Source organism: Calonectris borealis, chromosome 1, assembly GCF_964195595.1.
Source record: "Calonectris borealis chromosome 1, bCalBor7.hap1.2, whole genome shotgun sequence".
NCBI lineage: Eukaryota > Metazoa > Chordata > Aves > Procellariiformes > Procellariidae > Calonectris > Calonectris borealis.
This window is the reverse complement of record NC_134312.1, coordinates 105,913,760-105,941,487: the sequence shown is the minus strand read 5'-3', so window position 1 is coordinate 105,941,487 and position 27,728 is coordinate 105,913,760. Positions and strand designations below refer to the sequence as shown.

Genomic DNA, 27,728 nt, shown 5'->3' with positions numbered 1-27,728 from the left:
CTAACATCTAAGGCTACTAAGACCAACATCAAAAAACCAATACTTTAGCAATAAAGCCATCCTCCTTAAAAGAATGTCAAAACTGCAAACACTATATATTATACACTATAATACATATATTTTATTTTATTTCAGGGAATGGTAAAAAGATGTAAAATACATCACTAGGATTTTAGGGCTGGGGGTGGGGGAAAGGAAGTCCTATAACATGATACCTACTGTAAGTTACAAGTCTGTCAGTGATCATCACTAAGAGAACAAGAGGGGGACAGCGGTCATTTAAGGGCTCCTAAATGCTCCCAAAGCACTGAAGGTACTTAAAGGGCAAAAAGGGAGTTGGAGGTAGAAAGTAGGGCAATATATTATGCATAAACTAGAAAAGTTACATGCTCATTTAGAACATATTTGCGTAATCCAAGTGGCACTGATACAGTACTTAAAGCAAAATGAATGACAACTGAGGGGTACGCAGCCAGGTAAGACTCTGGAAACCTACTGGAGGAACTGAAGACATCTGGAAGAACTTATGCCTGTGTCAGGATAGTTACAGCACATTTTGTCCAAAGCAGGACCTTCAATCTGGAGTGTAACATCAGAAACAGTACTTAAACTTCAAACAACATATGGTAAGAAGCCTATATGAATGCTCAGAAAGAGCATCTCCAAACGTCACTGCACCTTTTAACAGAAAAGAAAGAATAAAAACCAAAGGTGGTAAAAGAGTTAAAACTGATACTTCTTTTTAAGTTGCAAACAGCTACATTGTCTGAAATAAACAATTCAGGCAAAAATGGGAAAACAGAAGAAAGATGAAAAAACATCTTAAGAAGTTGCAAGAAGATAGTCAAGACCTTCTCATGGGAATTACTACTAACTCTTTCAACCTTCTTCCCTCCCCCCCCATAGATAACTGATCATCTTCATTGTTTTTTGTGAAACTCTTTCCAATTGAGCTGTATTTCTTGATTACAATGCATGAACTGAACCAAATATGCCAGGTGATGACTTGCTAATACCAAGCAAAATAAAAAATTACAGCAAAAGTATCAGGCCCAGTCTCTACAAAACCCACTTGGGGAAATTCCCTGAAGTTGAGTTCATTACATACACCAAGAATACTGAATTCTTACATTATTCCAAAAAAATTATCATGACCTCTGTTATAACTACCTCTCTTCCCTCCTTTAGAGGGGGAATGGTTGCATCTCTCCCCATTTAAGCATCTCTGCTCCCCACAGGCAGCTTTAACAATTCTGCCCAAGTTGCTTTCATTTTCCCCTCCACCTGCTACCAATACTGGATGCTCCTGTTAATCCTTCCTCTTCTCAGCCACAGTTCTTCATTACTGGGTGTCTGTGGTTCATGACTTAAGAATAAATGTAAAGCAATACCCATCTGTCCCAGATGGTCCTACTTAAAACCATTATTTACTACTTACCCCTGGAGAGGAACTCATTTAGGAAGGTTGTAACTGAAAATATTGTTTTGATTTAAGGCAACAGGCATAAAAAATTAACACACCCTGGAAATGGAAGGCTTCCTTCAAAGAGGAAATGGCTCAGGCTTCTCTCAGTTTTACTGCTTAGTTTTCAGATTTTTCAGCAAAGCATAGCCAAAAATGCCTCAGGGGAAAAAAAAACACAACCAACCAAAAACTGAATAGCAGACTATTCAGTAGTTGACAATATAAAGACAAGAAGAAATATCTTAGTTTGAGAACAGGGACTTGAAAGACTCTGACAATAGCTACAAACAGGAAAAGGCTGAGAAGATTACCAGCAGAAGTTCAAATACATTTTAGGAAAGAAAAAAGAAGCAGAAACCAAAACAGACATTGCAGAGTGATCAACATTTTAGAACCAAAGTTAGCTGGGAGGGAGGAAGGGGAAGGCAGAGAAAAGAAAAAAAGGAACTAAAGAACAAGTATGACAATGTATTATATCAAATACCGACTTCCAAATTAGCATATACATTACTCTCTCAAGCTTCTTAAAGCCAGTAACTTTTTTTAATTAAAATATTATTTACAAATAACCTACTGAGTCTCTGCATGGCCAAATACAATTTTGAGTGTTCTAATTCCCAAACAAATTCCATGGGTTACCCTCAAAACTTGGCAGTTCAGTGACTTATTTTGAAATAGTTGATTGTATAAATTGCCAGTAGTCACCAAGTTCCTCAGCAATACAGCATGCAAATAAAGTATTCGGTGTGTTTTAAGTTTGAGAGTTTTTAAGGTGGCTATAATGTTGATACTGCCTCTAGTATCAGAAATTCAGCTGACTAATTGCCTCATACACTTGATTTACCGAGAGGCTAAAAGTACTAATTGACAAATCTTAATGGTTTTGGATGTTCATTTAATACTCTTCAGATAGAGGAAAGCATCGTACCAGAATATCAACAGATTAATATCTTTTTCTCTCCAATTACGGAGTTTTAAAGAAGAGACAAAGAATGCTGAAAGTATTGGGATTTTCTTGAATTTATGTTTTTCATTTTTCAATCCAAATGCAGATTTGTGTGCTATTACTAGGTTCTAGCTTTTTTGCAGAATGCACAGTGATACTAAGAATTATTCTATAAATAGGAGCTATCCCATTCATTACAAGTTTCTCAGAATAAGGTACAAAAATATCATAATTTGGGCCAAAATACCTTAATATCAAAGCTTTTATCGTCTCCTATAAGGCACAAGTCATTCACAAAAAACTTTACATTTGCAGGACTGATACTTCACATGTGTATAATTATAGAAATAAATTATTCATGTTTATCTTAAGCACAGTTCATAATAAAGCTATTATCAACTATCAGCTTAATTATAAATTCTGAAAGAAGTTTAAGTTCTCTGTAACACAGTCTGCACTTGCCATTATAATTTTTACTAGTTTTTGATCCTCAAAAACTTACCAGATTAAATATCAAGGACTAATATTTTGTGTCGTTTCTTGTGTCTTTCCATCAAACATCTAAGACTCAGACAATACCATATTATTAAAACTGTAGGAGAAAACACTGCTATCCATCTCCCTACATAAGAACTAAAGCATGAATTGATTGTTTTTATATTATATGCCATCATATTTCAGTTTAAAACCTAAAGAGCTGCTGTCATTTAAGTTCCATGTTTGTTTCTTTGTATAAGACTTCCAACTTCCCCCCAAGTGGTTCAATTACAGTTCTTTTTACAAAAAGCTGAGTTTTATTAAAAAATTCTTATTAAAAACAATCCTGATATTCAATTTAAATACAACTTAATCGTAAATTTAGTTTGAGACTTTAACCTGCTTGAAAACTTAAAGAAAGGTTAAAGGGATTCAGTTTTAATTAAACATATCTGTAGCAACCTGAATCTAAATCTTATGGTTTTGCAACCCAGTTTCTCATCAGAATATTATTAAAGTTCATCTGAATTGAATGAGTGTCTTCCATTCCTCTAGTGTTTCTGAGTACATTATCTTCCCCTTTGGGAATGAATACTTTACTACGACTGATGAATATGATATATAGATAAATGCAGTTTTTCCACATTAAAGTGAATTTTTTTTTTAGTCTTTTGACTTCTTACTGCCACATTTCATTAACACCCAGATACAACTACTCTAACATATTAGTCCTAAATTTCTGTTTCATATGATGTATTACATGAAATATTTTAAATGAAGTAGAGTTTAGAACACCATTGCAGTTTTTAGCTACTGTATTCTGGTATACGTGTACTTCCCCACCTAACTTGCCAAGCCAATTTACAAGTTATATCCTCTTTTTAAAATATTAGTTATTAATTTCATTAAAATTTTTTTAAATGGCTATCTATTAAAATACGTATTTAAAACAAACGTATTCTAGTCTTCAACTCTGCAGGGCGCAGAGGAGGGGTAAGGAGGAGAATTTCCTGTGTGTTTATGCATATCAAATTGAGTTATTAAAATAGCCTCATCTAGCTGTCTTGCAGTCAGTATTGATAGCTGGCATCACTAATTAGCAGTAGGTGAACTATACTCGTGATTCATTATTCAGTTTTGAATCAGAGGACATCTGATTCCCGTATTAAAATTCAAGTACTGAGCTAACCTATTTTATCAATGTCTATTCCAATAAAAAACCAAGGAGTATTTCAAGGAAAGCTACTCTATCATTCACTAGGTTAACCATATCAAACAGGAGCATGGTTGAAAACAGTGATGCACTAACTTTTCTGTTTGTCTTCTGCATTAAAAACAAGATTTTTCTAAAAATAATCATTGTCTATAGACTTAAATTATCACAGTGGGTAGCGAACACAGATCCTCCCATGGAGTTCTTAAAGGAAAAGAAAATACAAATTGCTGACAATTAAAATAGATGCATTTTATAACTCTTGACGTTTGGAAACTGAAGCATAATGTGAATATTTAAACACTTTCTTTTGCTTATTTTATTTATAAGTGTATTGATCTTGGGACTACAGAAAAACAGTACTAAAACAGTACTGTTTGCTATGAAGCATTGAAACAATGGATCTGGAAAACACTGCCATAGTCGTCCATTTATTTCTTTATTACTGCGCACATTTTTACAGAAGCTTAACCATAGTACTTTAGAAAGCACCACCTGATACTATAGCTAATAAATATGTAATGAGTCTTATCATTTTAAAGTTATGTAAGCACATACAATTTCAAGTTCATGACTGACTTCCTCAAATACAGAGTCTGCCCTTTTAATAGTTTCCTCAAATAGGGGTAAGGAAGAAGGAAAACTCAATATTTAACTTTTTGTTTAAGCAGGAGTAGTTAACTGCCTCAAATTGGCAATCTAGATACTTTTTTTTTTTTTTGTAATATAAATACACACACTGAACATTCACCAGGTAAATATTTCCACAAAACAGAAGTTGGATAAATAATGCTGCATACTTCTGAAATGCAGTTAAATGAACAAAATCATTTCACAGATTAAGTCCCAGTTCAGTAAGAGCCAGTAAGGAAATTCCTGGTATCTTGATGGACTAATACCTAACCCTGAAGAAGGGATAGAGTAGAGACATGAAAGGGAAAAACAGAACAAAAACCCCCAAAACCCCAAACAAAAAGGAAAAAGTGGAATTGGTATTGCAGGATTTAAGAGCAAAAATGCATCTGACTTCCATTTAAGAATTTGCAGAACATGATTTGAGTGTAGCTAGCCTTCTGAATGAGGAGCAAATTTATATTTGTCTCAAGTTGTAAGTGAATCAACGTCTTCCCAGTTCTCACAGTAAGCAATGCAATTTCTCCATGTAATCCTGCCACCTTCCTGTTCTACCAACATCCTACCTTCTCCTCCCCTCAAAACAAAACACCACCTACTCTTCCATAAGGATGTTAGTTTGATTTTAGGTTACCATTTTCCAGCAGGACTTTTGTCTACACACGCGTGATTAGTGGGAATTTTGAAGGGTCTTGGTCCTTGGACAACACTGCTGTTAGATCAGTCAAAGATTAAAAAAAAATTATTCCACTGTTATTTCTCCTTCTACACATACAGTTTTATAGCTTTAGGAAGAATGTCAGGTAGTTTAGACACATTCAGCCTAAAGCTGCCGTGTCATTAGGCTAGACCCTTTAGACAAGTCACCGCCTTGCAGTGATTAAAAAACATAAGAATAGATATACATAATACTGACCATACAATTGAAACACCTATGTTCTTAGGCTACTGCAATGTAGAGTAGAAGATTATTAGTTTAAGTTACGAAATGCCACTACACCAGCCAGCCACTACATACATTTTTACTATCAGAATTTCATCATTGCTACAAAATTGTCTTTAAGTGAAGAGGGTATTAATCTAAAACACAGTACAGGAAAGAAGAAATATTTCTAAAAATACTTACTGAAGTCACCTGCAAGAAACACTGCTGCTGCTCCCGGTGCCCACTCTTTGCAGTATATTCCACCATCCACAAATTGGTTAACTCCGAAGGTTTTGTAACTTTCTGAAAATTTATCAAGGCCTCCTTCATTTTCCTCAATGTTCTTCAAGCGGTTATAGAACAGTGAATACCTTTCAATGAAAATAGATAAGATTTTTTAGAAAGTTTAGTAAGTAACATTAACAAGCGTAAGAACATTAAAAGAACCATTAAGTGAGACACACTATCACACTATGTTCTAAGACTACAATATCAGATTACAGAACTAGAAAAAAACATCAAATACACAGCATACAATTTTTCCATGGTTGTTACACAGTGCAAAGCTGCAATCTTCACGTTTGTCTGTATTTTCTCTACTTTAAGGGAAGAGTTTGCACTTTAAGTCTACGACTACAACTCCTGATTGGCAGTCAAGAAACACCACAGGAGAACTTCACACTCTGAACAGCCTAACACTTTTTCCTCCATCTTATTAACATTGGACACAGGCCTCCTAGGGAGAACTGTATAGCCCTGCTACATCTCTCACAGCCGATTTTAACAGACAATCTCAGGACACTGAGAAGTTTGCAGTACAGCATATAGTTAAGAATAGAGTAAGTAGTCTGGCACTTGCAGAAAGCAGTTCCTTAGGCAGCCTCTCTACACAGACCATCAGCAAGACCTTGCAGTCCCCTGACACTGCAACGATTTGGAAATCAAAATTACCACTTTGTGGAAGTTATTATTTGGTCCGTACCCTACCTACTGCAGTAGGACATAGAATGGCCTAAACCACTAATGTAAAAATTTACTAGTAACAGCTTGGAGGGTTTTTTTGTTTGTTTGTTTGTTGTTTGGGGGTTTTTGTGGGTTTTTTGTTTGTTTGGTGTGGGGTTTTTTTGTGGGTTTTTTTTGTTTGTTTTTTATTACACATATTTTGCTATGTTTTCTCCAAGAAGCTCCCATCAATTCAAGAAACACACATCAGGTGCACAATATAAATAAGGTCAACTTTGACTCTCAAAATGTGAGCTATTATGTGAAGAAACACAGCTAAAAGCTTCAGTTGAGAATTTTATTAATGCTACCTGTACAGTTTTTTTGTTTGTTTTAAACAAGACATCCGTAACGTGTTTGTGTTCTCCATAAATGGAAAGGAGTCTTCTGAAATGTATAAAAACTAATAAGAATCTTATCCTGTATTTTGAAAAAGAAAATAGAAACAGTAAAGAAGCAAAACAACACTATGGGATGATACCTTGTTGGTTTTAAAAAAAAAAAGAGTAGCCTGTCTACAGGCTCTGCGATTTGTTTTAGAGTTTTGTTTTAGAATTGGCCCTTAATTAGTTCAAAGTAGAGGATTAAAATGTCTATTTACTGGTTAAGGTAAAAATAACATTACTTACATTAATTCAGAGTACTATGACTACTTTCAAGGTTAATCTCCCAGCAAGTTTTTATTACGAAGACTGTTAAAGACAGCGAGATCTGAAAAATGCCTCAGGACACACTACAGCAAATACATTTATAACTTTTTGCCCATCCACCTGCATCATTCCTTTAAAATTTGCTCATGGGTATAATCCTCAGAAGTGCATTACTAACTACTACTGCTCTGATAATCAATTTCATTTATAGTGCTTGAGGGAGAATACTTTGTCAGATTTCCAAGTATAAGTGTATTACATACATACACAAAGCCAGCTGACTGACTTAAGGTTTAACCAACTGCAATCACAAAAAGATTTATATAAATAAATTTTAAATACAGAGACACAGAGCGAGTCACAAACAGCCTCAAAAGTTCAATATATGACATTTGTTAAAGGCAAAATTACTCCATTATTGAAGGGTTCCCCTTGGAAAAAAAAGTATTTTGATTTGTATAGCTTTTTTTTAAAGTTTTAAGCCTTCCTTTAAGATATATCAGTTATATTATACAAGAACACAGTGCTATCAGCAAATTCCAATTTCTCAGCTATAATAAGCTGTTTCAAAATTGCTGCCTGTCACATGTATTATTTTTAACTAGTTCCACTGCAGCTGAAGCACGAACTCTTTTGTATATGCTATAGGTAACTGTGGTAACTCCAGAAAAGATCTAACTAAAACAATGAATTTGACACACTTAACCTGTTCCAAAACACCTTTTGTATTTTATCTACTTAAAATTAATCTTTTTCCCTCCATACTTGGTACAAATACATTTTCACAGCTTTAAGAACACCTTTGGCTGGATGTGGTATTTCCCACATTCAGGAAGAAGTAGAAGAAGTGGTAAGCTTCATCTTTAAACAAAAGTCAGTCATACAAATCTTTGAAAGCTGCAGAGGAATGAGATGATACATTTATTAACAGAGAAAAACAGCCAGTCACAGAGAAGGACTGAAGTCTCTGTGCAGAAAATAAAAGGCTATGATAAGCTTCGTGTAACCAAGAAGCACACACATGCTGACTGCCTACTGCTCTTTCTCAATGAGTCCTCCCTAGCAAAGGAGGATCAAACCCATTCATCTCATTCTGAAGAAATAAGCAGCAAACAAATTCAGGATTTGGAAGTGGGTTTATGAGGTGGGAAGGATGAAAATGGACTTTCAGAAAGCAATTACACAATTTATGTCTTTGCAAAAAATCACCATAAGCTCTGGATTCTTGTTACAGAAGCACTAAGAGTACATCCATTGTTTCAATTTTTGTCTTTCAGTAAACTCAAAGTTTAGGAAAACAAAGAGACCACGAGACTTAATATGTCAAATGATCATGAGTATTGCTGTAAAAAAAGACTAATCTTTTTGCTCACTTTGCAACGGTTGTGAGCAAGATTGCATGCTCAATAAAAACAAATTCTTTTGGAGAACAAGGGTCAAGGAAGGAAGCAATTAGAAAAGCTGTTGATTAGGGATGTAAAACGTTACTACAATAATAACTTTTTATATAGGACAGATTTTGAACAAGTAATACAGCATCATGTACATAGAGTACAAATGCTCCTTCAGTTTGTACACAAGCACACTGCTTGCAATAGAGCAAGTTAATTCAGGTATTACTGCTGCATCACCATTGCAGAAATCATGATTATTGAAACAACTAGTGGTCTCCATAATTGTTTTTAAAATATATTCTAGAAAGCATTCAGTTTTAATTTTTTTTAACCACCTCCTGAAATTATCAAATATAGAATTGTAGTTTGCTCAAAGTTCACGAAAAACCCACTAGCTTCTGAAATGGATCAATTACTTGTGCTGTGAACTATTCTAAAAACTCATCTCAGGAGATGAAACACATCTGGACACAGAACAAGGTTACTTGTCATAGAAGGTCCTGTAAAACAGCAGAAGTATAGTTCTGTATCCTGTTGCTGCTTTAAAGGAGAGGATTCAGTTAAGTCCATGCTCATGATCCAGATTTAGGAAACTTAAGGTTTTGCTTTCACAGAAATTTTGGCTTTCATTTGTACATTACTGAAGCTTGTTAAAAATTTTTATCTTCCAAACTGAAGCCCCAGGATTACACACAGAAATGACAGGAAAAAGTTTTTTGTTCAAACAATTCCAAAGATTTATACTGTTCACTAATAGCATGGAAGTGTTAAAAGAGGAGAGGTAGACATCAGATTGATGAGACTGCATTTCATGATCCCCTCTTAACATTGAAAGTTATGTCATGTTCAGTTATGCATATATACTCATATGACATATATATAGTCAGACAGACTCTGGACACATAGGACACATTTCAAAGGTGAGACAATCTTGTAAAATTTTGGACATGTGAATAGAGTCAACAACAGCATCCAGAGCTACAAGTCAGGACAAAAGGCTGACTTCTGCCTTCATACTTTTCAACTCTTCATAGCTTAATAAGTGACTGCAAAATCTTTTAAGATTTTTCTATTTCCTTGAATTAAAGTTGACACTGAAGAGGATTACAAGGTCAAAGCTGTACCCAGGTATGCCTTGAAAAGTAAAACCATTACCTTTGGGACAAAAAAAAATAAATAGAGCAACAGGATCCACAGAACTTCAGGTACAGAGGGTCTGAAGTAACTGGAAAAAATTGTACATTAAGTCCCTTACTATGGCCAGGTACAACACGACACATCTAACAAGTGCAGACAGCAGAAGAGGGCTACTTTTGGTGTATTCCTTGCTCCTGGAGTTCTTATGAAAAAGCAAGCTTTTCAATTCAAGTCCCATATCCATTCATCTCACCTCTGTTAACAGACCAACGGGTTTTAAAACTAAATTATGAAAATTGGGTGTTTTCTTCAGACTTACTGGAAACAAAGACTTCACAGTCTTAGCATTTCCCCAAGCACATATATGCCCAGCTTGAAAGAAGACATTTGGTAACAGAATAGTACTTTTACACCAGCACTTTTTCCCCTCCTCTACCAGTATTTCACTGTGAGATACTGGTAATCGTAAACATCATCTGAAACAGGGTCACAACAGTCTTTTCCTATTGTTACGTTCATAATTTGTAACACAGCATTGCTTTAAATCCCACGCTTTATATGCAGCTTTGTTTAAACCCTTAAAATAGAAGGTAGGAATTGGCTGACTTTCTATAGAAGCAGGATTAAAACATCAAACATGAATTAGTATAATGGCTATCCAGAAAGCAAGCGTCTTGCCAATAAAATAACCTTCCTAGTGAAGGAATAAAGACAATATTGACTCGGTAGCCACTTCAAGGGTTCACATTTCAGGTGAGCACTTATTCCTCACGCGTCTATCACAAAAACACCCTCAAATATTTTGTGTTACAGATACCTAGAGATCTAAAACTTATATAGTACAAGTATACAGCTAGAAAAAAAGATCAGAGAAAAACAGGGCCTGAAATCTTCCAGTTCAATGCAAAGCTATACAGTTCTTATGCAAAGAAATAATGTTCTATTTATTTGGTAACCATGATATACAAAACCCTCCTAATGCTACAGTTCCTATCACCACTGACTTCATTCAGCTACTGATTCCATTAAAAGTCTCAGGCATATGTTAAAATTAGTAGCTTCAACATGGAGCATAAGAATAAAAAAGTTAAGCCTCCCCTTCCTCCCCCAAAGTCGACTGCCTTAGTGAAATAAGACTTTTGGCAGACTATTGAAGAAGTCTGTTGATAAGTCAAAATACTGAATTAGGGTTCCACATAAAGCCTTCAGGTCTTTATTCTTCCAAGCAACCAGAGATACTAACTCCTTCCTGGCCACCTTGTAAAATGACAAAAAGTTATTCTAATATTTTAAACTTTTAGATTTAACCAGATAAGCTTTAGTTTCTTAGGCATCACAGTAACCTAAATAGAAACTAGTATAACCAAAAAGGCCTTAGCAGCATATAAGATACCCTCATTTAATCAGTCTAGTGCTGAACTCCAAGACAGCTGCAAAACTTCAAGACATTTTTATGCCAATTCTCATACCTTTTTATAAAGTTGTAGTTATTGCAGTTTATAAACAGTCAATCAGCTGATTTTAAGACCTGTGCTGTGAACACTGAAATTAATCATTTTAGTCCCTCTTCTGCTTATGATGCTGATTTTAGTAGCTATTCATCTTTTAAATTCTTTTTGTCCACACCAGCTTTTGTTTGATAATTTATTTCTACAATATTGACCCAATATTAATGCTAATTTATTCAAAACCTGAAAGCAAATAGGAGAGACTTTGATAATGGTATCTGGTGTCCATATGGAAAGCCCAATTCCGCAGATACCAAAGGGAAAAGGATATGAAACAAAATGCCCAGTAAGGTATTCTCTGTAGCCAAATCCTCCTATTTTCCAATAAATACAAACATTTACAGTAATGTCAGTGTTAAAAATAAAGCTACAGTCCAAAAGAAAATAAAACTCTCAGCTACTTAAGTCTGTTACATTTCTTTCCATTTCTTCCAATGTAGATGTTGGAAAGACTAAAATATCAAAAGCAGAAAAGGAAAAACGGTTTGTTTTCCCCCCTTCCTCCTCATTTAAACAATAAACCTTAAAAAAAAAAACCTTTTAGATTTTGAGATACTACTTATCCTATTTATCAGCTTAATCCTGAAGCCTCTTAGGGGAATGCTGCCTCTTATTTTCAACCTTCTACTCTTCCCTGCCACCGAAGAAGCCGTATCAGCATTACAGTAAAACAGGGAATAGGAAAGCAAAGAGGCCATCAAATCCTGTCCTGTACCATCACTGATGTATCATGAACAACACTATTCGTAAAGTTACTGAGATTTCTGAACTCCATTTTCAAAACTGCCTTGGGTGCCCCCAACACTTATTGCTATGACTGGAAAACTGCTACAGTGCTTTGCTGAAATTGTAGGATCTTCCTAACATCCCCACACAGCAGCTTTGTTTGAGGGCTAACATACCATCATCCTCTGCTCCAAAATTACACTGACCTGAAATTCTCCTGCAGCTTTCCAGTCATAGTATTAAGTGGTAAAGAACGGGTTCCGCTGACTTTTCTGGGCATTTTCAGTTGCGAGTTTTCGATTTTAAAGCATTCGTATGTCTTGTAAACAAGAATGCAAACCATCATGTCTCTGGAACGATATTGAGATTGCACGCTGTGTTCAGAATTGTTGAATGAAGCTCACTGTGACAGTGCAGGAAGACTGGGGCCAGTGGTGGGGAAAGAGTTGGGCAGTGTGAAACTCATTCACCTACTGATGTGGACAGACCATCAAAACATTCCCTGTTTTGGTATAGATCCACTCTATCTTATGATCCCTGTGGATAATCAAAAGGGTCAAAAACTGTAACAAAAAATCCAAATCAGCAGTGTAGATGCACCACACTTTCACCAACATAATACCATTTACAGATTACTTCTCTATACGATGAGGAAAATACTGTCACAATTTTTAAAGGTTTATTTTTCTACAATTACGTATTATTCAAATAAGCCACACTTTGAAATTTGGTAAATAAGGAACCGAAAATTGCTGATGTTAGTTCTGATAGTCTACTGCAGGAACATAAGAAAGGATTAACAGCTGGTTTTGAATTATATACCAAGAAAGGCTAAGGAGCTGTAGTTCTCCTCCTGATATCACAGGCAGCCCATTCTTTAGAGAATGATGTCCAAAATCTTGCAATGCTGTCATCAACTAGCAGTGATGGGTATCATCTAAGTGCCTACACTGACCATGTAAACAGCAACCACTTCTTTAAAAAACCTTGATAGCTATGGAAGAAGAAGAACTGTTTGAATCTAAAAATGTGATGTAAACACTTAGGTCAAACTTCTGTACTTAAGCAGCTCTTACCACTATGCATCTAGTCAAAAACGTTCATCTGCAGCAGTAAAATTCATGCAGAAAACTGTGTTATAAGAACAGACTCCCCTGTGGTCTGCCACAACCCTCAGGGTAAGTAGTCAAATTCAACAAGCAACATGCTGTGGCATTTCATAAAGCCTGCCTATAAAATAGGCACTCCTCCAAATTTGATCCGATACATCTTTACAGAGCCACATGGTCCAGGCTCACTGGATCAGGGGCACTAGCTTTTTGATCTCCACACTGCAGTCCACTGTGTGCAAGAGGCATCTTTAACCACCATTAGTAAATCACAGAAGTGGTAACTGCCACCTCATGAAGCACAGCTGTAAGGTCTCTCATAAAGACTGTGCTGTACTCAGTTTTCCTGGAAAGCCAAAGTACAATTAATTTCTTTCAAGGTAGTCAAAGGAGGAACACGAGGGGATATGAAACTGGACAATCCTGAAACAATCATCACTAATAATGCCCATTTCTATTCCTGCTGTGACCCCTACCACTTCAAAGAAAATAGGAAATGAAAAGATGAAAATAGAAGTTGGAAATGTAGATGCAGCACCTCTGACTATTTCAAAATAAAGAACATGGGGCCATTCACAAATTACCTTTTCTAATATTGCTGGTATCACTTTGAAGATGCAGTTACAAACACTTCCAGTGACACCAAAGGCAGTATGGAGCCCCTGCTCACATTAGTGAGTCCCCAATTCTCATCTTCTCCTTTACTCTGTAGCTAGTTATTCCCTCAAACTGTCCTCATTCACCTTCTTATAAGGGGATGGATTGAAGGAAGATAGGAGTAGGATGGATCAAGTTCTTCCTAAAGCAAACTTCTGCAATCCAACAAATCAAATGCATCAGACCATGTTGAACTAGAATTACCCAGCAGAAGCAAATTCCTGTTTGCAGTTGCTTCTTCAATTTAATTCGTCACTAGTGAAAGTATATCAAAACAGAAGCCTTGGATTTTATTTCATTCTTTTCTCCACCTCCCCTTACTCACTTTTCATTTGACTATTCAGAGTATTACACAAAGTAATCGCACTTAAGGAAAATAGTAAGTAAAGGCACAGGAAATCTCCGGTAGGTACAATTACTTCAGAACAGCAGATTTACTATATTTTAACTTAGACCAAGTGTATAGTTTTAAATGATTGACCTGCACTTTCTGCATAGGGAAGTCCTGTTCCATTCAGGTAATCTTTTTAATATACATTTAAATAGATTAAGCAATACCTGAACACATGTAACCTTTGAAGTATTAGAAGAATTCTGAGAGATATGCTCTAAAAGTACAGGATAGCAATGGCTGATGTTTACAGAGATCCAGAAAGAGACGATCATTTAATTTTGCCTTTCTACGAAGTTAAAGGTTAAATGTAAAGGTGTTACATGTTTCGTAATGTAAGGTTAAAAGTAAAGGCGTTACATGTTTCTGAAATCCTGATCTTAAGAAGTCTGTGTGTGGCTAAATCTGAATTTCCCAGAGGTTCTAGTTGCTCTGTTAAAATTATTCACCACACAAGTACTTTGCCTCTCTCCCAAGTCAGAGGCAGTTTAACACATATTTTCAGCTGAAAACTAAGAATTCTGAAGGTTGTCCAATGATATTAAGTTCCTTTCAGGTCTAAAATTAACTGTTATCCAAATAATTTGGGAATACAGTTATTCCAGTAAGGAACTTACACAGTTAAACCATTTCTGTTACAATTGCTACCAAAGAAGTGCTTTCTTACTGCTTACTAAAAAGACTACCCAGCAGAGAACTCCTAAGAGCAAGCAAGAAAGGCAAAAATTTCAAAAGCAACTTTTCCAATTTTTCTCTACTCTGCAGATGATGAATGCCAATGTGCAACTTTTCATTTCTTCCTTTCCAACAGACAGGACAGGTCTGCTCTGTGCTCTTCTGGTCTCCCCAGGAGATTTCTTTAAAATTTACCCAAATGAACAGAGGGAAGGCAAGAGATTCAGTAGTATCTGCTATTGCTGAATAGCATGAACATAGTGGCTTTTCAATAGCTACATCCAAAAAGCTCCTTCAAGTAAATGCATTAATTTGAGCGTCCTTACAACTTCTCTCCAGCTAGAATAAATCTGTAATAATAGAAGCTACACTGGAAATGGAAGCAGAAGCAGTTTAAAAAAAAAGAAATGCAATAGCACCCACAACACCTTACTCCAGTGGTTAGTTACAATTTCTGGGCACTTTCCACGGTAAGCAAACGGATGTAAACTCCCAACTCTCTTTGGATGTTCCATGATTTCAGTATGGAGAGGTAATACAGCTTTATGTCTCAAACCAAATGCAGTATCTTAAAAAATTAAGAAATATTTACTTGGGGATAATTAATAAGTAATCACTTGCTCTGTTGGAAGTTATTCATACAGGACAAGTGACTGATTCAGCATCAACTTTTTTCAAAATCATTTAAAGTGCAGTGACGTGCAACTCAAGCCCTAACCACAACACAGTCTAGTACGTAGGAGCACAACAAAACATAAAAACTGGCAGAAAACAAAGGGAAACTACAGAGTTTTTCTTGACATCCTACCAGCAGTTGCTATTTCTAACAGAGATATAAAGACCTATAAGCTATGAAGTCTAATAAAGACAAATACGTTTCAGTAGTATTTTAGCAAAAAGATTATTTGCCAGCTTATGTTCTGGCACTACTTTCTGCACAAGACAGGGGACTAGAAGCAAGCCTCTCCCCTGCTTTAAACATTAGGATAACAGTGGCTTCACCAGCATTTGACAGCTGTAATGTTTTTGCCATCAGCTTCATAACGAACATACACAGTGCTCAATTCGGAACCAAATGCAGGATTAATTCCAACATATATCAAATGCAAACTTAATGCAATCATTCAGTAATAATTGCTCCACTGACTTATCTAAACCAATCTCTCTTCTAAGAACACCCTTCCCCACAATATTTAGAGGCTCTCTTACCCACATCCGCATATGTTTGTTCATCTATCACCCCCTTCAGTTTATTAGAAACACATGGATGCACCTCGCAGGATAAGTGTAACAAATTACAAGTGTTTAGAAGGAGCAAAAGGCAATTTCTTTCCATCAGAAGCCTAGCAAATTACTTAGAGACACCAATTCAAGCAAGAGAGAAGTAAGAGAAGTGTATACATAAGTTCACACTTGCTATAAGAAAGCTATTTTATCTTTTACCCTCTATTGAGGTAGAAGGAATATAGTTTTGTTTTGGGTTTGTTTGTTTGGGTTTTTTTGGTCGGGTTTTTTTGTTGTTTTTTTGTTTGTTTGTTTGTTTTTTAACTAAAAGACACCCCCAAAAAAACTACAGCTGCCCCCCAAAACCTTATGATACTAAACTGTGTTACAGCTCCCCGGAACAGCACAGCTATGTATATTCTGTATCTGCCAAAGTGCTCAAGATGGCTCCCCTGTCATGAAGGAACAGTCAAAATAAAACAGCAATTACAAAATAATGGGAGTTCTATATGTTTTTTATTTGTATATAAGGAAACAAATTTACCAGTAGCATACTTTATTTATTTTGTTTTACACATCTGAACATTTATCAGACAAACACTTTAGGTATAAGATTTCTTCATTTAATAGTCATTGTCTCACTATCCTTCTACTAAGTAGTCTTAATTATGCATAAATTGTACACTAAAACCCCTCTTTTAGCTACAATAATTTGCTTCTCTGTTGTGATGATATCCGAAGCAAGTTGATGGAATTCTTTTTGAATTAACATAACTACAGAGAAACTCCATCATGTTTGAGCAGAAAGCTGCAGAAGTGTAGAGAGAGAGATTTCTTTCTCAAAACCAGTAGACTAGGACTGTGTTAGCTCATGTTTCATATTACACAAGAGAAAATAAACTGAAAGGTCAGTTGAACAGTTACAGCATTGCCCTTTTCCAAGGTAATCAGCAGAGCATGTAGCAAAGACATGAACACAAGCGTGACTGGAAAGACAGTAGCTGATAAAGAGGCTTTTGCTGCCAAAAGTATGTGGGACAAAATACCGCTCTCTCAATGCCCATTCAAGGAGTGTGGCATACTGCAAGCCTTACTTCAGTAACTCTGATTTATTACTTTAATTTGAAAATGTGTTCTTGTTAAACATTCAGGTTTTCATATTGCCAAAACACACTAGAATATGTAATACTGAACATTAATCTCATTCTCAGGTAAGCTACAGGAATAATATCATCATTAATTTGTTGGTAATAAGGACACAACACAGTCAAAAATACATCTGGTTTACTAATACATTTTTACTTTAAGTATCCAAATTCTTCTTGTTATTCAGTATTATTTAACTGGAAACTGTAGGGTAGATTTTTCCCACCATATTAAAAGCAGTTTATTTTTCCTCTTAGAAGCATGCATTTATTAGTGGAATCTTCCAAAACAGTTTCTACTCATCATATTAACATGCTTAAAAACACCTTAATCTGGAAACAACTCACTCAAATGTTTAATTTACCAGAATTATTTTTAATGAAGCTGTAAATAACTATCAATTCCCATTTGATTCCACTGCCAACTATCTTTAACAGACTATCTTCGTATTAATAGATAACAAGGTCTAGTTGAGGGAAGAGTCAGTGATTTCCACAGTACTAGTACAAAGTTGAAATCAAAACACAAACTAAAAGCAGTAGCTACACAAGAGGCTTCAGGGAAAGAAAACCCACAGAATTTCTTAAAAAGAATTTATAACATGCCTTTTGATAGGCAAGTGTTACTACCTCTTGAAGGTCTTTAGTAACCTGGAAGTGTCAGTCAGTACCATTTCTAGAGGAATTATTTGTGTGGTGAGAACCAGCCCACACACCTCCTATGGGAGCTCTGCACATAGTGACAAGATAGTCTGGACTTCAGTAACTATTTAATTTCATTTTAGTTGTTTAAATAAAGCTACTTTGAATGTTGCGGGGGTTTTTTATTAGCTTGAAACAGCAGTAAACATAAGCAGCCATCTGTTTCTTTTCAAATTTGGATTTCAAGTCTGCTGCATCAGTTTGGCTTCCACATTCTTAGTAATGCTGCAAGTAACATTAACTGGCATAAATGAAGCTCAACACAACGCTAAGACAGACTTATCTTTCTAAATAAATACCCAAGAAGTTAAGAATCAAAAGTTTTAGTTGTCTACCAAACAGGCAAAAGCTTTTAAGTCAGAAGTCACTTCTGATTATTTCAAATAAAACACCATTTATTCCTCACTACCTTAGCCACCCAACACACTTTAGCAGGCACATTATGTAGTAAGAATTGTTATTCGAATTTCCTAACAGAAAACTGCACAGCTGCTCTAGCTACAACTTCATTGTTAATTTCCATAAGTCTTGCTTCACCTCCTTTTAAAATGTGTTCCAGAAATTAAAAACAAGGTCTTGACCCAGCAATGCACGCTTGCAGCCCAGAAAGCCAACCGTATCCTGGGCTGCATCAAAAGAAGCGTGGCCAGCAGGTTAAGGGAGGCGATCCTCTCCCTCTACTCCGCTCCCGTGAGACCCCACATGCAGTACTGCATCCAGCTCTGGGGCCCCTAACATAAGGAGGACATGGACCTGTTGGAGCGAGTCCAAAGGAGTGCCACAAAGATGACCAGAGGGCTGGAGCACCTCTCCTATGAAGACAGGCTGAGAGAGTTGGGGTTGTTCAGCCTGGAAGAGAGAAGGCTCCGGGGAGACCTTATAACAGCCTTCTAGTACTTGAAGGGGGCCTACAAGCAAGCTAGAGAGGGACTTTTTACAAAGGCATGTAGTGATAGGACAAGGGATAATGGCTTTAAAATAAAAGAGGGTAGATTTAGATTAGATTTAAGGAAGAAGTTCTTCACTATGAGGGTGGTGAGGCACTGGAACAGGTTGCCCAGAGAAGCTGTGGATGCCCCATACCTGGAAGCATTGAAGGCCAGGTTGGATGAGGCTTTGAGCAACCTGGTCTCAGAGAAGGTGTCCCTGCCCATGGCAGGGGGGTTGGAACTAGGTGATCTTTAAGGTCCCTTCCAACCCAAACCATTCTGTGATTCTATGATGATTTAATGGATCAGATCAATGGCTTGTATATTCAAGCAGTTCACTATTTGAAAGTCACTATTTGAAAGTTATGTTAGAAAGTTAAATAAAAATCTTCTCATCCTCTGACAACCAAACAAGCAAAAATCCCCCTTACTACAGGGCTGTTTCCTTGTCAAACTTTAAACAGATTTAAATGGATAGCCATCTTCAGAGGCTGTCAAAAAGATGGCTAGAGGAAAAGTACCCACAGCAACACATAGCTTCTTTACTACCACACCAAACCTTGCTCCCTATAACAGTTTTCCTCTCATCTAGTGTGACCATAAACCTACGGTATTCCACCTAATTAAATAACTCTTTAAATACTATTAGTTTAGCCTCAATTTTAGGATATGCATGTATTCATCCACCACACTGCACACAAATATGTTCCCAATGTAGATTTCTTCCTGGCCTTTAAGTATTTGTCACCCACTTTTAGATTACCTGTCTATATTTTATTGTAACAAAGAAAATTTCACAGTACTACAGGAAAGAAAAGCATGTGTGAGATTTTTACATATAAAGAATAGATAGAAAAACAAGTATTAAACATGGGATGGGAAGGCAGATATACTTTTCCTTTTGGAAAAGTGCCAGTTTTGATCAGTCTTCATTGGTTTGATCAAGGAGTGGTTTTTATTTAGGCTCAGTAGCTGTATGGGGCTATTCATATAGACCGCACATTCAACTCGCCAAGCACGCCTGGTCTGCTAGCTGGGTTCCCTGTAACACCAATGAAAAAAAGTAGCCCTTTTAGAAGACTGTTTTAAGGAAGAAAACGTTACCTCCAGTGACTGGAAAATAAGATCTGGAGGGATTTGGGGGTGGAGGGAAGAACACCACTGAGCTACTTTACTTCCTACATTACCACACCAGCTTCAGGCACCTTAGCAGAAGCACTGCATTGGCTTCACAGCACAAGCTTGCCTAAATTTAATTCTTAACTGTTTTCACTGCAGACAGGACCAACAAGGAAAGCCAAGCACTCTTAAACATTTATACAGTCCACAATGCAAAGTGTTTATAATTTAGTATCAACATACTAGAAGTATAATTAGAACTTGTGTACTTAAGAAATGTCTGTAACTAGTCCCAGGCAATCAAGTCTATTCCCCCAGAAGACGAGCAAGCAAAAAGCATGTATGGTTGTTGACTGCTGCTGTGAATAGTTGTATACAACGGCCTACTTCATTCGCGGCCAAGCATTTTCAAGGTGCAGGCTAAAAGCTGCTCTTTTTCCAGACTTCAGTGAGAATGAGTACAAAGATAAGAAATACTAGTCATTAACTAATTTGCACCATCATCTAAAAAAGAGAAATATAAACATCAAATCCTCAAAGTTATTATACTGGATATTCAAACCTCTTTAGAAAACAGAAGAGTTCAGATTTTACATAGCCCAGCTATTCTTCTGAAACATTAAGCTACTGTATCTCCTTGACATAATCCTTAATCTGACTAAAACTATACGAACTGCTGCATGCCAAAAATTTGTTAAGCACTTAACTGCAGAAAGAGCACTACTCAGCAGTTGTTGGATTCATCCCAACCACATACCCATTTTCACATGATTTAAGCTCATAAGAACATATGACACAGCTTCCAAGGCACCTGCCTTCTGATAGGATTGTAGCTGTATTTGATGTTAGCAGGGACAGTCTGATAATCATAGAAGTCACCGTCACTTTGCAGCTTCCAAGCACGTTTGTCTCATGTCTATAATGTGACTTGTCTGTCACAACATTAGAAAGCTTATGATTCAAGTTTTGAATTGATATGACTGAAGAAAATTGTAAACAAAAGAGAGGGGAGAGTATTAACTAATACTGCATTACTATGCGAGACTCGTAAGTCACCTACCACACAAGACTTAACAAGACAGTGAAGTTTACATCAGAATTTTAAATATCTGAAGTGATAAGGTAACTTGGGACACACAGAAAGCTACTTGCAACAATTCAGGGAGTGGGGGAGAAGGAGGAAGCAAAACCCCACAAACTTAGAAAGCCTGGTATTGCTAGGGTTAGTCATCCTGATATGCTGCACACACAAGTGCAACCATAGTCTTATTCCTAGAAAATACTACTGGGAAAGCTTCAGAGATCATGGAATATTAACATTTGTCTAATACTAGGAGTTAGGAAATACAAGATGAACAAGCTATCTACTGGGTGGAGAAAACCCCTGTTTTTACAATTTCATCTTGTCTGCATATGACTCTATATACCGGGTTTAACCCAGCAGGTAGCTAAACACCACACAGCTGCTCACTCACTCCCCCCCTCCCCAGTGGGATGGGGGGGCAGAATCGAGAGGGGAAAAAAAAGTAAAATTTGTGGATTGAGATAAAGACAGTTTAATAGAACAGAAAAAAATAAAAAAACAATAATAATAATAGAATATACAAAGTGAGTGATGCACAATGCAATTGCTCACTACCCACTGACCGATAACCAAGTAGCAATCGCTACTTCCTGGAAACACGCCTACCATTCATATACTGAGCATGACGTCACATGGTATGGAATACCCTGTTGGCCAGCTGGGCCAGCTGTCCCAGCTATGCTCCCTCCCAGTCTCTTCCAGAGCATGAAACCTGGATGTCCTTGATTAGCAGGGTACTTAGCAACAACTGAAAACATCAGTGCGTTATCAACATTCTTCTCATACTAAATCCAAAACACAGCACTAGGAAGAAATTTAACTCTATCCCAGCTGAAACCAGGACAGTATCCACTCCTTATTCTATACTATTTACGTCATGCCTCGGTCTCACATTTTCTAATACATTCCAATTAATCACCACCACTTTTCTTGTCTTTATATATATACATATATACACACACACAGAGATATCATTCGCTTAGTCTATGGGCCATCCCTCTAAAATGTTCATTGAGTTCATTTAGTCCATGACTTTGGGATCCATCTGTCATAACAGTCTTTCAGGGCAGGACAGATGGTGTGTGGTGTTGGACTGTTGCATCCTGAAGCCAGTTCTGATTCCAGTATTGCTGCACTCATCCAGTTCTATCATCGTTGCACTTTGCTCGGTTTCATCGGAGTTAGTTCATTCTTCATTAATCTGGGTGATTTTTACTGCTATAATATTGATAGCAACCATAGAAATAATAATATACAGTATCATATAGCAATTAACATCAAACAATTCCGTTCATTATTTTCACCCAAGATCAAATCCCCTTGAGGTACACACCGGACCTCCCCATCCTTTCGCATTACCCACCAAGTGCACCCAGGTCCTTGAGCAAAAGCAATCCCACAGATGGGTTTTCCCTTGCCAGAGGCAGGAGTAACCCAGACTGTCTTCCCCAGCATATTCCTTATGTGCACGACAGGGACTTTATCTCCATCTACAGTACGTAAGAGTCTTGATTGGGCAGGGCCAGCTCGATTAACAGATCGCCTAGTGTTGACTAACCAGGTGGCTTTTGCTAAATGTGTGTCCCAATGCTTTAATGTCCCACCACCCACTGCTCTCGGCATAGTCTTCAGCAGTCCATTGTATCGTTCGATTTTCCCAGAGGCTGGTGCATGGTAGGGGATGTGATAGACCCACTCAATACCATGCTCTTTGGCCCAGGTGCCTAGGAGGGTGTTTCGGAAATGAGTCCCGTTGTCTGACTCAATTCTTTCTGGAGTGCCATGTCGCCATAAGACTTGCTTTTCAAGGCCCAGGATGGTGTTCCAGGCGGTGGCATGGGGCACAGGGTATGTTTCTAACCTCCCGGTGGTTGCTTCTACCGTGGTGAGCACATAGCGCTTGCCCTGTCGGGTTTGTGCGAGTGTGATATAATCAATCTGTCAGGCCTCCCCATATTTATATTTCAGCCATTGCCCTCCATACCGAAAAGGCTTTACTCGCTTGGCTTGCTTGATTGCAGCACGTTTCACATTCATGGATAACCTGTGTAATAGTGTCCATGGTCAAGTTCACCCCTCAATCACGAGCCCATATATATGTTGCATCTCTTCCTTGGTGGCCTGAGGTATCATGGGCCCACCAAGCTATAAATAATTCACCCTTATGTTGCCAGTCCAGATCCACCTGGGCCACTTCAATCTTAGCAGCCTGGTCCACCTGCTGGTTGTTTTGATGTTCTTCAGTGGCCCGACTCTTGGGTACGTGAGCATCTACGTGACGTACTTTTACAACCAGGTTCTCTACCTGGGTAGTGATATCTTGCCACAATGCAGCAGCCCAGATGAGTTTATCTCTGCGCTGCCAGTTGTTCTGCTTCCACTGCTGCAACCACCCCCACAGGGCATTTGCCACCATCCATGAGTCAGTATAGAGATAAAGTACTGGCCATTTTTCTCATTCAGCAATGTCCAAGGCCAGCTGGATGGCTTTCACCTCTGCAAACTGGCTTGATTTGTCTTCTCCTTCAGCAGTTTCTGCGACTTGTCATATAGGACTCCATACAGCAGCTTTCCACCTCCGATGTTTTCCCACAAGGCGACAGGACCCATCAGTGAACAGGGCACATTGCTTCTCATTTTCTGGTAGTTTATTATACAGTGGGGCCTCTTCAGCTCGTGTCACCTCCTCCTCTGGGGATATTCCAAGATCTTTGCCTTCTGGCCAGTCCACGATCACCTCCAAGATTCCTGGGCGACCGGGGTTTCCTATTCGGTCCCATTCTGTGATCAGCGCGACCCACTTACTCTACGTAGCATCGGTTGCATGATGTGTAGAGGGGACCCTCCCTTTGAACATCCAGCCCAGCACCGGCAGTCGGGGCGCCAGGAGGAGCTGTGCTTCAGTACCAACCACTTCCGAAGCAGCTTGAACCACTTCATATGCTGCCAATATCTCCTTCTCGGAATGTAGCGGGCCTCGGATCCTCTGTATCCCCGACTCCAGAACCCTAAGGGTCGACCTCGAGTCTTCCCTGGTGCCTTCTGCCAGAGGCTCCAGGTAGGGCCATTCTCCCCGGCTGCGGTGTAGAGCACATTCTTCACATCTTGTCCTGCCCGGACTGGCCCAAGGGCTACTGCATGAACTATCTCCCGTTTAATTTGTTCAAAGACTTATTGTTGCTCAGGGCCCCTTTTGAAATTGTTCTTCTTCCTGGTCACGTGATAGAGAGGGCTTACAATCTGACCGTAATTTGGAATATGCATTCTCCAAAAGCCCACAACGCCTAAGAAAGCTTGTGTTTCCTTTCTGCTAGTTGGTGGGGACATGGCTGTTATTTTGTTGATCACATCCATTGGGATCTGACAACGTCCATCTTGCCGTTTTATTCCTAAAAATGGATCCCCTGTGCAGGTCCCTTGACCTTACTTTGTTTTATGGCAAAACCAGCCTTCAGAAGGATTTGGACTATTCTCTCCCCTTTCTCAAAAACTTCTTCTGCTGTGCTGCCCCACACAATGATGTCATCAATGTACTGCAGGTGCTCTGGAGCCTCACCCTGTTCCAGTGCGGTGTGGATCAGTCCATGGCAAATGGTAGGGCTGTGTTTCCACCCCTGGGGCAGTCGGTTCCAGGTGTACTGGACGCCCCTCCAAGTGAAAGCAAACTGTGGCCTGCACTCTGCCGCCAAAGGGATGGAGAAGAAGCATTAGCGATGTCAATTGTGACGTACCACTTGGCTGCCTTTGACTCCAGTTCGTATTGGAGTTCTAGCATCTCCGGCACGGCAGCACTCAGTGGCGGCGCGACTTTGTTCAGGCCACGATAGTCTACTCTTAGCCTCCAGTCTCCATTAGACTTTCGCACTGGCCACATGGGACTGTTAAAGGGTGAGCGAGTCTTGCTGATCACTCCTTAGCTCTCCAGTCGACGAATCAGCTCATGGATGGGAATTAAGGAGTCTCGGTTGGTGCGGTATTGTCGCCGATGCACTGTTGTGGTAGCGATTGGTACCTGCTGTTCTTCAACCTTCAGCAACCCCACAACAGAAGGGTCCTTCGAGAGACCGGGCAAGGTGGACAGCTGTTTAATTTCCTCCGTCTCCAGGGCAGCTATACCAAAAGCCCACCGGTACCCTTTTGGGTCCTTGAAATACCCTCTCCTGAGACAGTCTATGCCAAGGATGCACGGAGCCTCTGGGCCAGTCACAATGGGGTGCTTCTGCCACTCATTCCCGGTTAGACTCACTTCGGCCTCCCATACAGTTAACTCTTGGGATCCCCCTGTCACTCCAGAAATACAAATGGGTTCTGCCCTTCTATAGCTTGATGGCATCAAGGTACACTGTGCACCGGTGTCCACTAGAGCCTTACACTCCTGTGGCTCTGACGTGCCAGGCCATCGAATCCACACAGTCCAGTAAACCCAGTTGTCCCTTTCCTCCACATGGCTGGAGGCAGGGCCCCTCTAGTTCTGGCCATAGTATCCGTTTTTCACTTCTTGCAAATGCAAGTCCAGAATTTCTTCATTACAATCCAAAGTAAGATCAGCCTTTCTACTCTGTCTGGGGAACTGTTCACTGGAAACTGGACTGTCGTGAGACAGGTTTTTCCTGAAAACTGAAGCAGTATTTTTCCTGGGAGAACCTCCTTGTGTCATTGTTCTTCCTTGCAACTCACATACCCGTGCCTCTAGGGTCAAGGTAGGTTTTCCATCCCACTGCCTCATGTCCTCTCCGTGGTCACGCAGGTAAAACCACAGTTTTACCTTCTATATCCTCTCTCTTGAGCAGAGGGATGCTTACTCCCAATGGCTGAGATACTGGTCCATACAGGTGGAGAATAGGACCTATCGTCTTTGAGTTGTTGGACCTCCCGGGACAGTTTCTCCACAGCCGAAATAAGGGAGGAGAAGACAGTTTCTTCGAAATCCCAGAGTCTGCCAACCACATCATCCACCGTTATGCTTCTTCCTCTTTCCAGCACAGTACCGCCAACGAACTGGCATACGACGCTGGTGCACTCCGTATCAACTTCCGCCACATGGGTCGCGTGCACTGGACATCATCTGGATCTTTGGGCATTTGGTTGTTGTCCAGGTCACTATAAACCACCTCCAGCACGCCTAATTCTCTCAGGTACTGGATACCTCTCTCCATAGTGGTCCATTTGTCTGGGTGACATATAACATCTTCCTTGAAGGGATACCTTTCCTTCACGCCTGACAGCAGTCGCCTCCAGAGGCTGAGGGCTTATGCCCCTTTTCCAATTGCTTTGTCAATGCCCCCTTCCCTAGCAAGGGATCCCAGCTGTTTGGCTTCATTCCCCTCTAATTTCAGGCTACTGGCCCCATTATCCCAGCATCGGAGCAGCCAGGTAACAATATGCTCGCCTGGACAATGGCCGAAATCTTTCTGCATATCTCACAACTCATTCAGGGATAGGGATTGGGTGGTTTCTGTCTTGTTTACGAGTTCTTTGTCTTCCTCCTCTGCTCCTCGTGATGGCCCTGCTTTTCCATCATCCCTTTCTAAACGACCTGACTTTCGCTTCCAGGATTTCCTCTTATGTACAGAGGCCACGGATACCAGCAAGGGTTGGTCCTCTGGTTCAGCTGTAGTGCCTGTTGCAGGGGTTGGAGTAGCCACGGTGCCCGTCATTTTGTCATCAGAGCTGGAGACCTTCTCTTCCCCTTGAGGATTCTGAATAATGTTGAACAGGACTCGGTAGGCATGGGCCAGGCCCCAGCACATTGCAGTGATTTGTGTCTCTCTGGAATTGCCAGGATGACAGCATGCTTTCTCCAAATATTTTACTAGTTTTTCAGGATTCTGCACTTGTTCAGGGGTGAAGTTCCAAAACACTGGAGGTGACCACTGTCCTAGGCACTTGCCCATACTATCCCACACATCCTGCCACTCATAACTGCCCAGCCTCGGGGCAGATCTCTGGGTGGTATTCTTAAATAGTTGTCTAACCTTAAACAAGGCCTGAAACACATTCAGGAGACATAGCAATAGGAACATGCTGGTTTGAACATCCCAAGGATATTCAAAATCCTGAAGAGCTGTTGTAATCAGCCTGGAGGAGAAGGGGAAGGTGAAGGAAGCTGCCTCCCCTGTAAATTGGCTCTCCAAGGAGAAGGGGTAAAAAGTGTAATTATTAATAGTTTCCAAGAGAGAGCTCCCGAAGCACAGGGGTGACAACAGTGCTGAGTACAGTCTCCCAACCAATAATTTTATCATACCATAAGCCAGTGTTACGTAGTGTAGCAAAGCAATAACCTTAATCCATTTCCCAGAGATGACAAACCCCACATAAATACTGATAATCAGCAATATATACAGCCAGTAGGGTGCTACATACCAAAACTCCAAGAACAGATCCAACAACTCTGAGAGCAAATAAACCAACATTGTGACTAGCGACTACTAAACTGATATAATGAATGTTTGTAACAAATTTGTTTTAACCCGTTCGGGTCAGATGTGTTGTCATCTCAACCCTTTGTGCCCCATGTTGGGCACCAAAAAGGACTGTTGTGGTTTAACCCAGCAGGCAGCTAAACACCACACAGCCGCTCACTCACTCCCCCCCTCCCCAGTGGGATGGGGGGAAGA

The 27,728-nt window shown here is 39.1% G+C and overlaps 1 protein-coding gene across 1 annotated transcript in view; it reads right to left on the bottom strand.

Moving 5' to 3' along the window:
• Window positions 1–27,728, bottom strand: part of GBE1 (1,4-alpha-glucan branching enzyme 1) — a 179,187-nt gene that overhangs the window by 127,027 nt on the left and 24,432 nt on the right. The window contains exon 2 of the mRNA XM_075170299.1: window positions 5,861–6,030. Coding sequence (XP_075026400.1) covers window positions 5,861–6,030 — 170 coding nt within the window. The remainder of the gene's footprint in view (window positions 1–5,860; window positions 6,031–27,728) is intronic.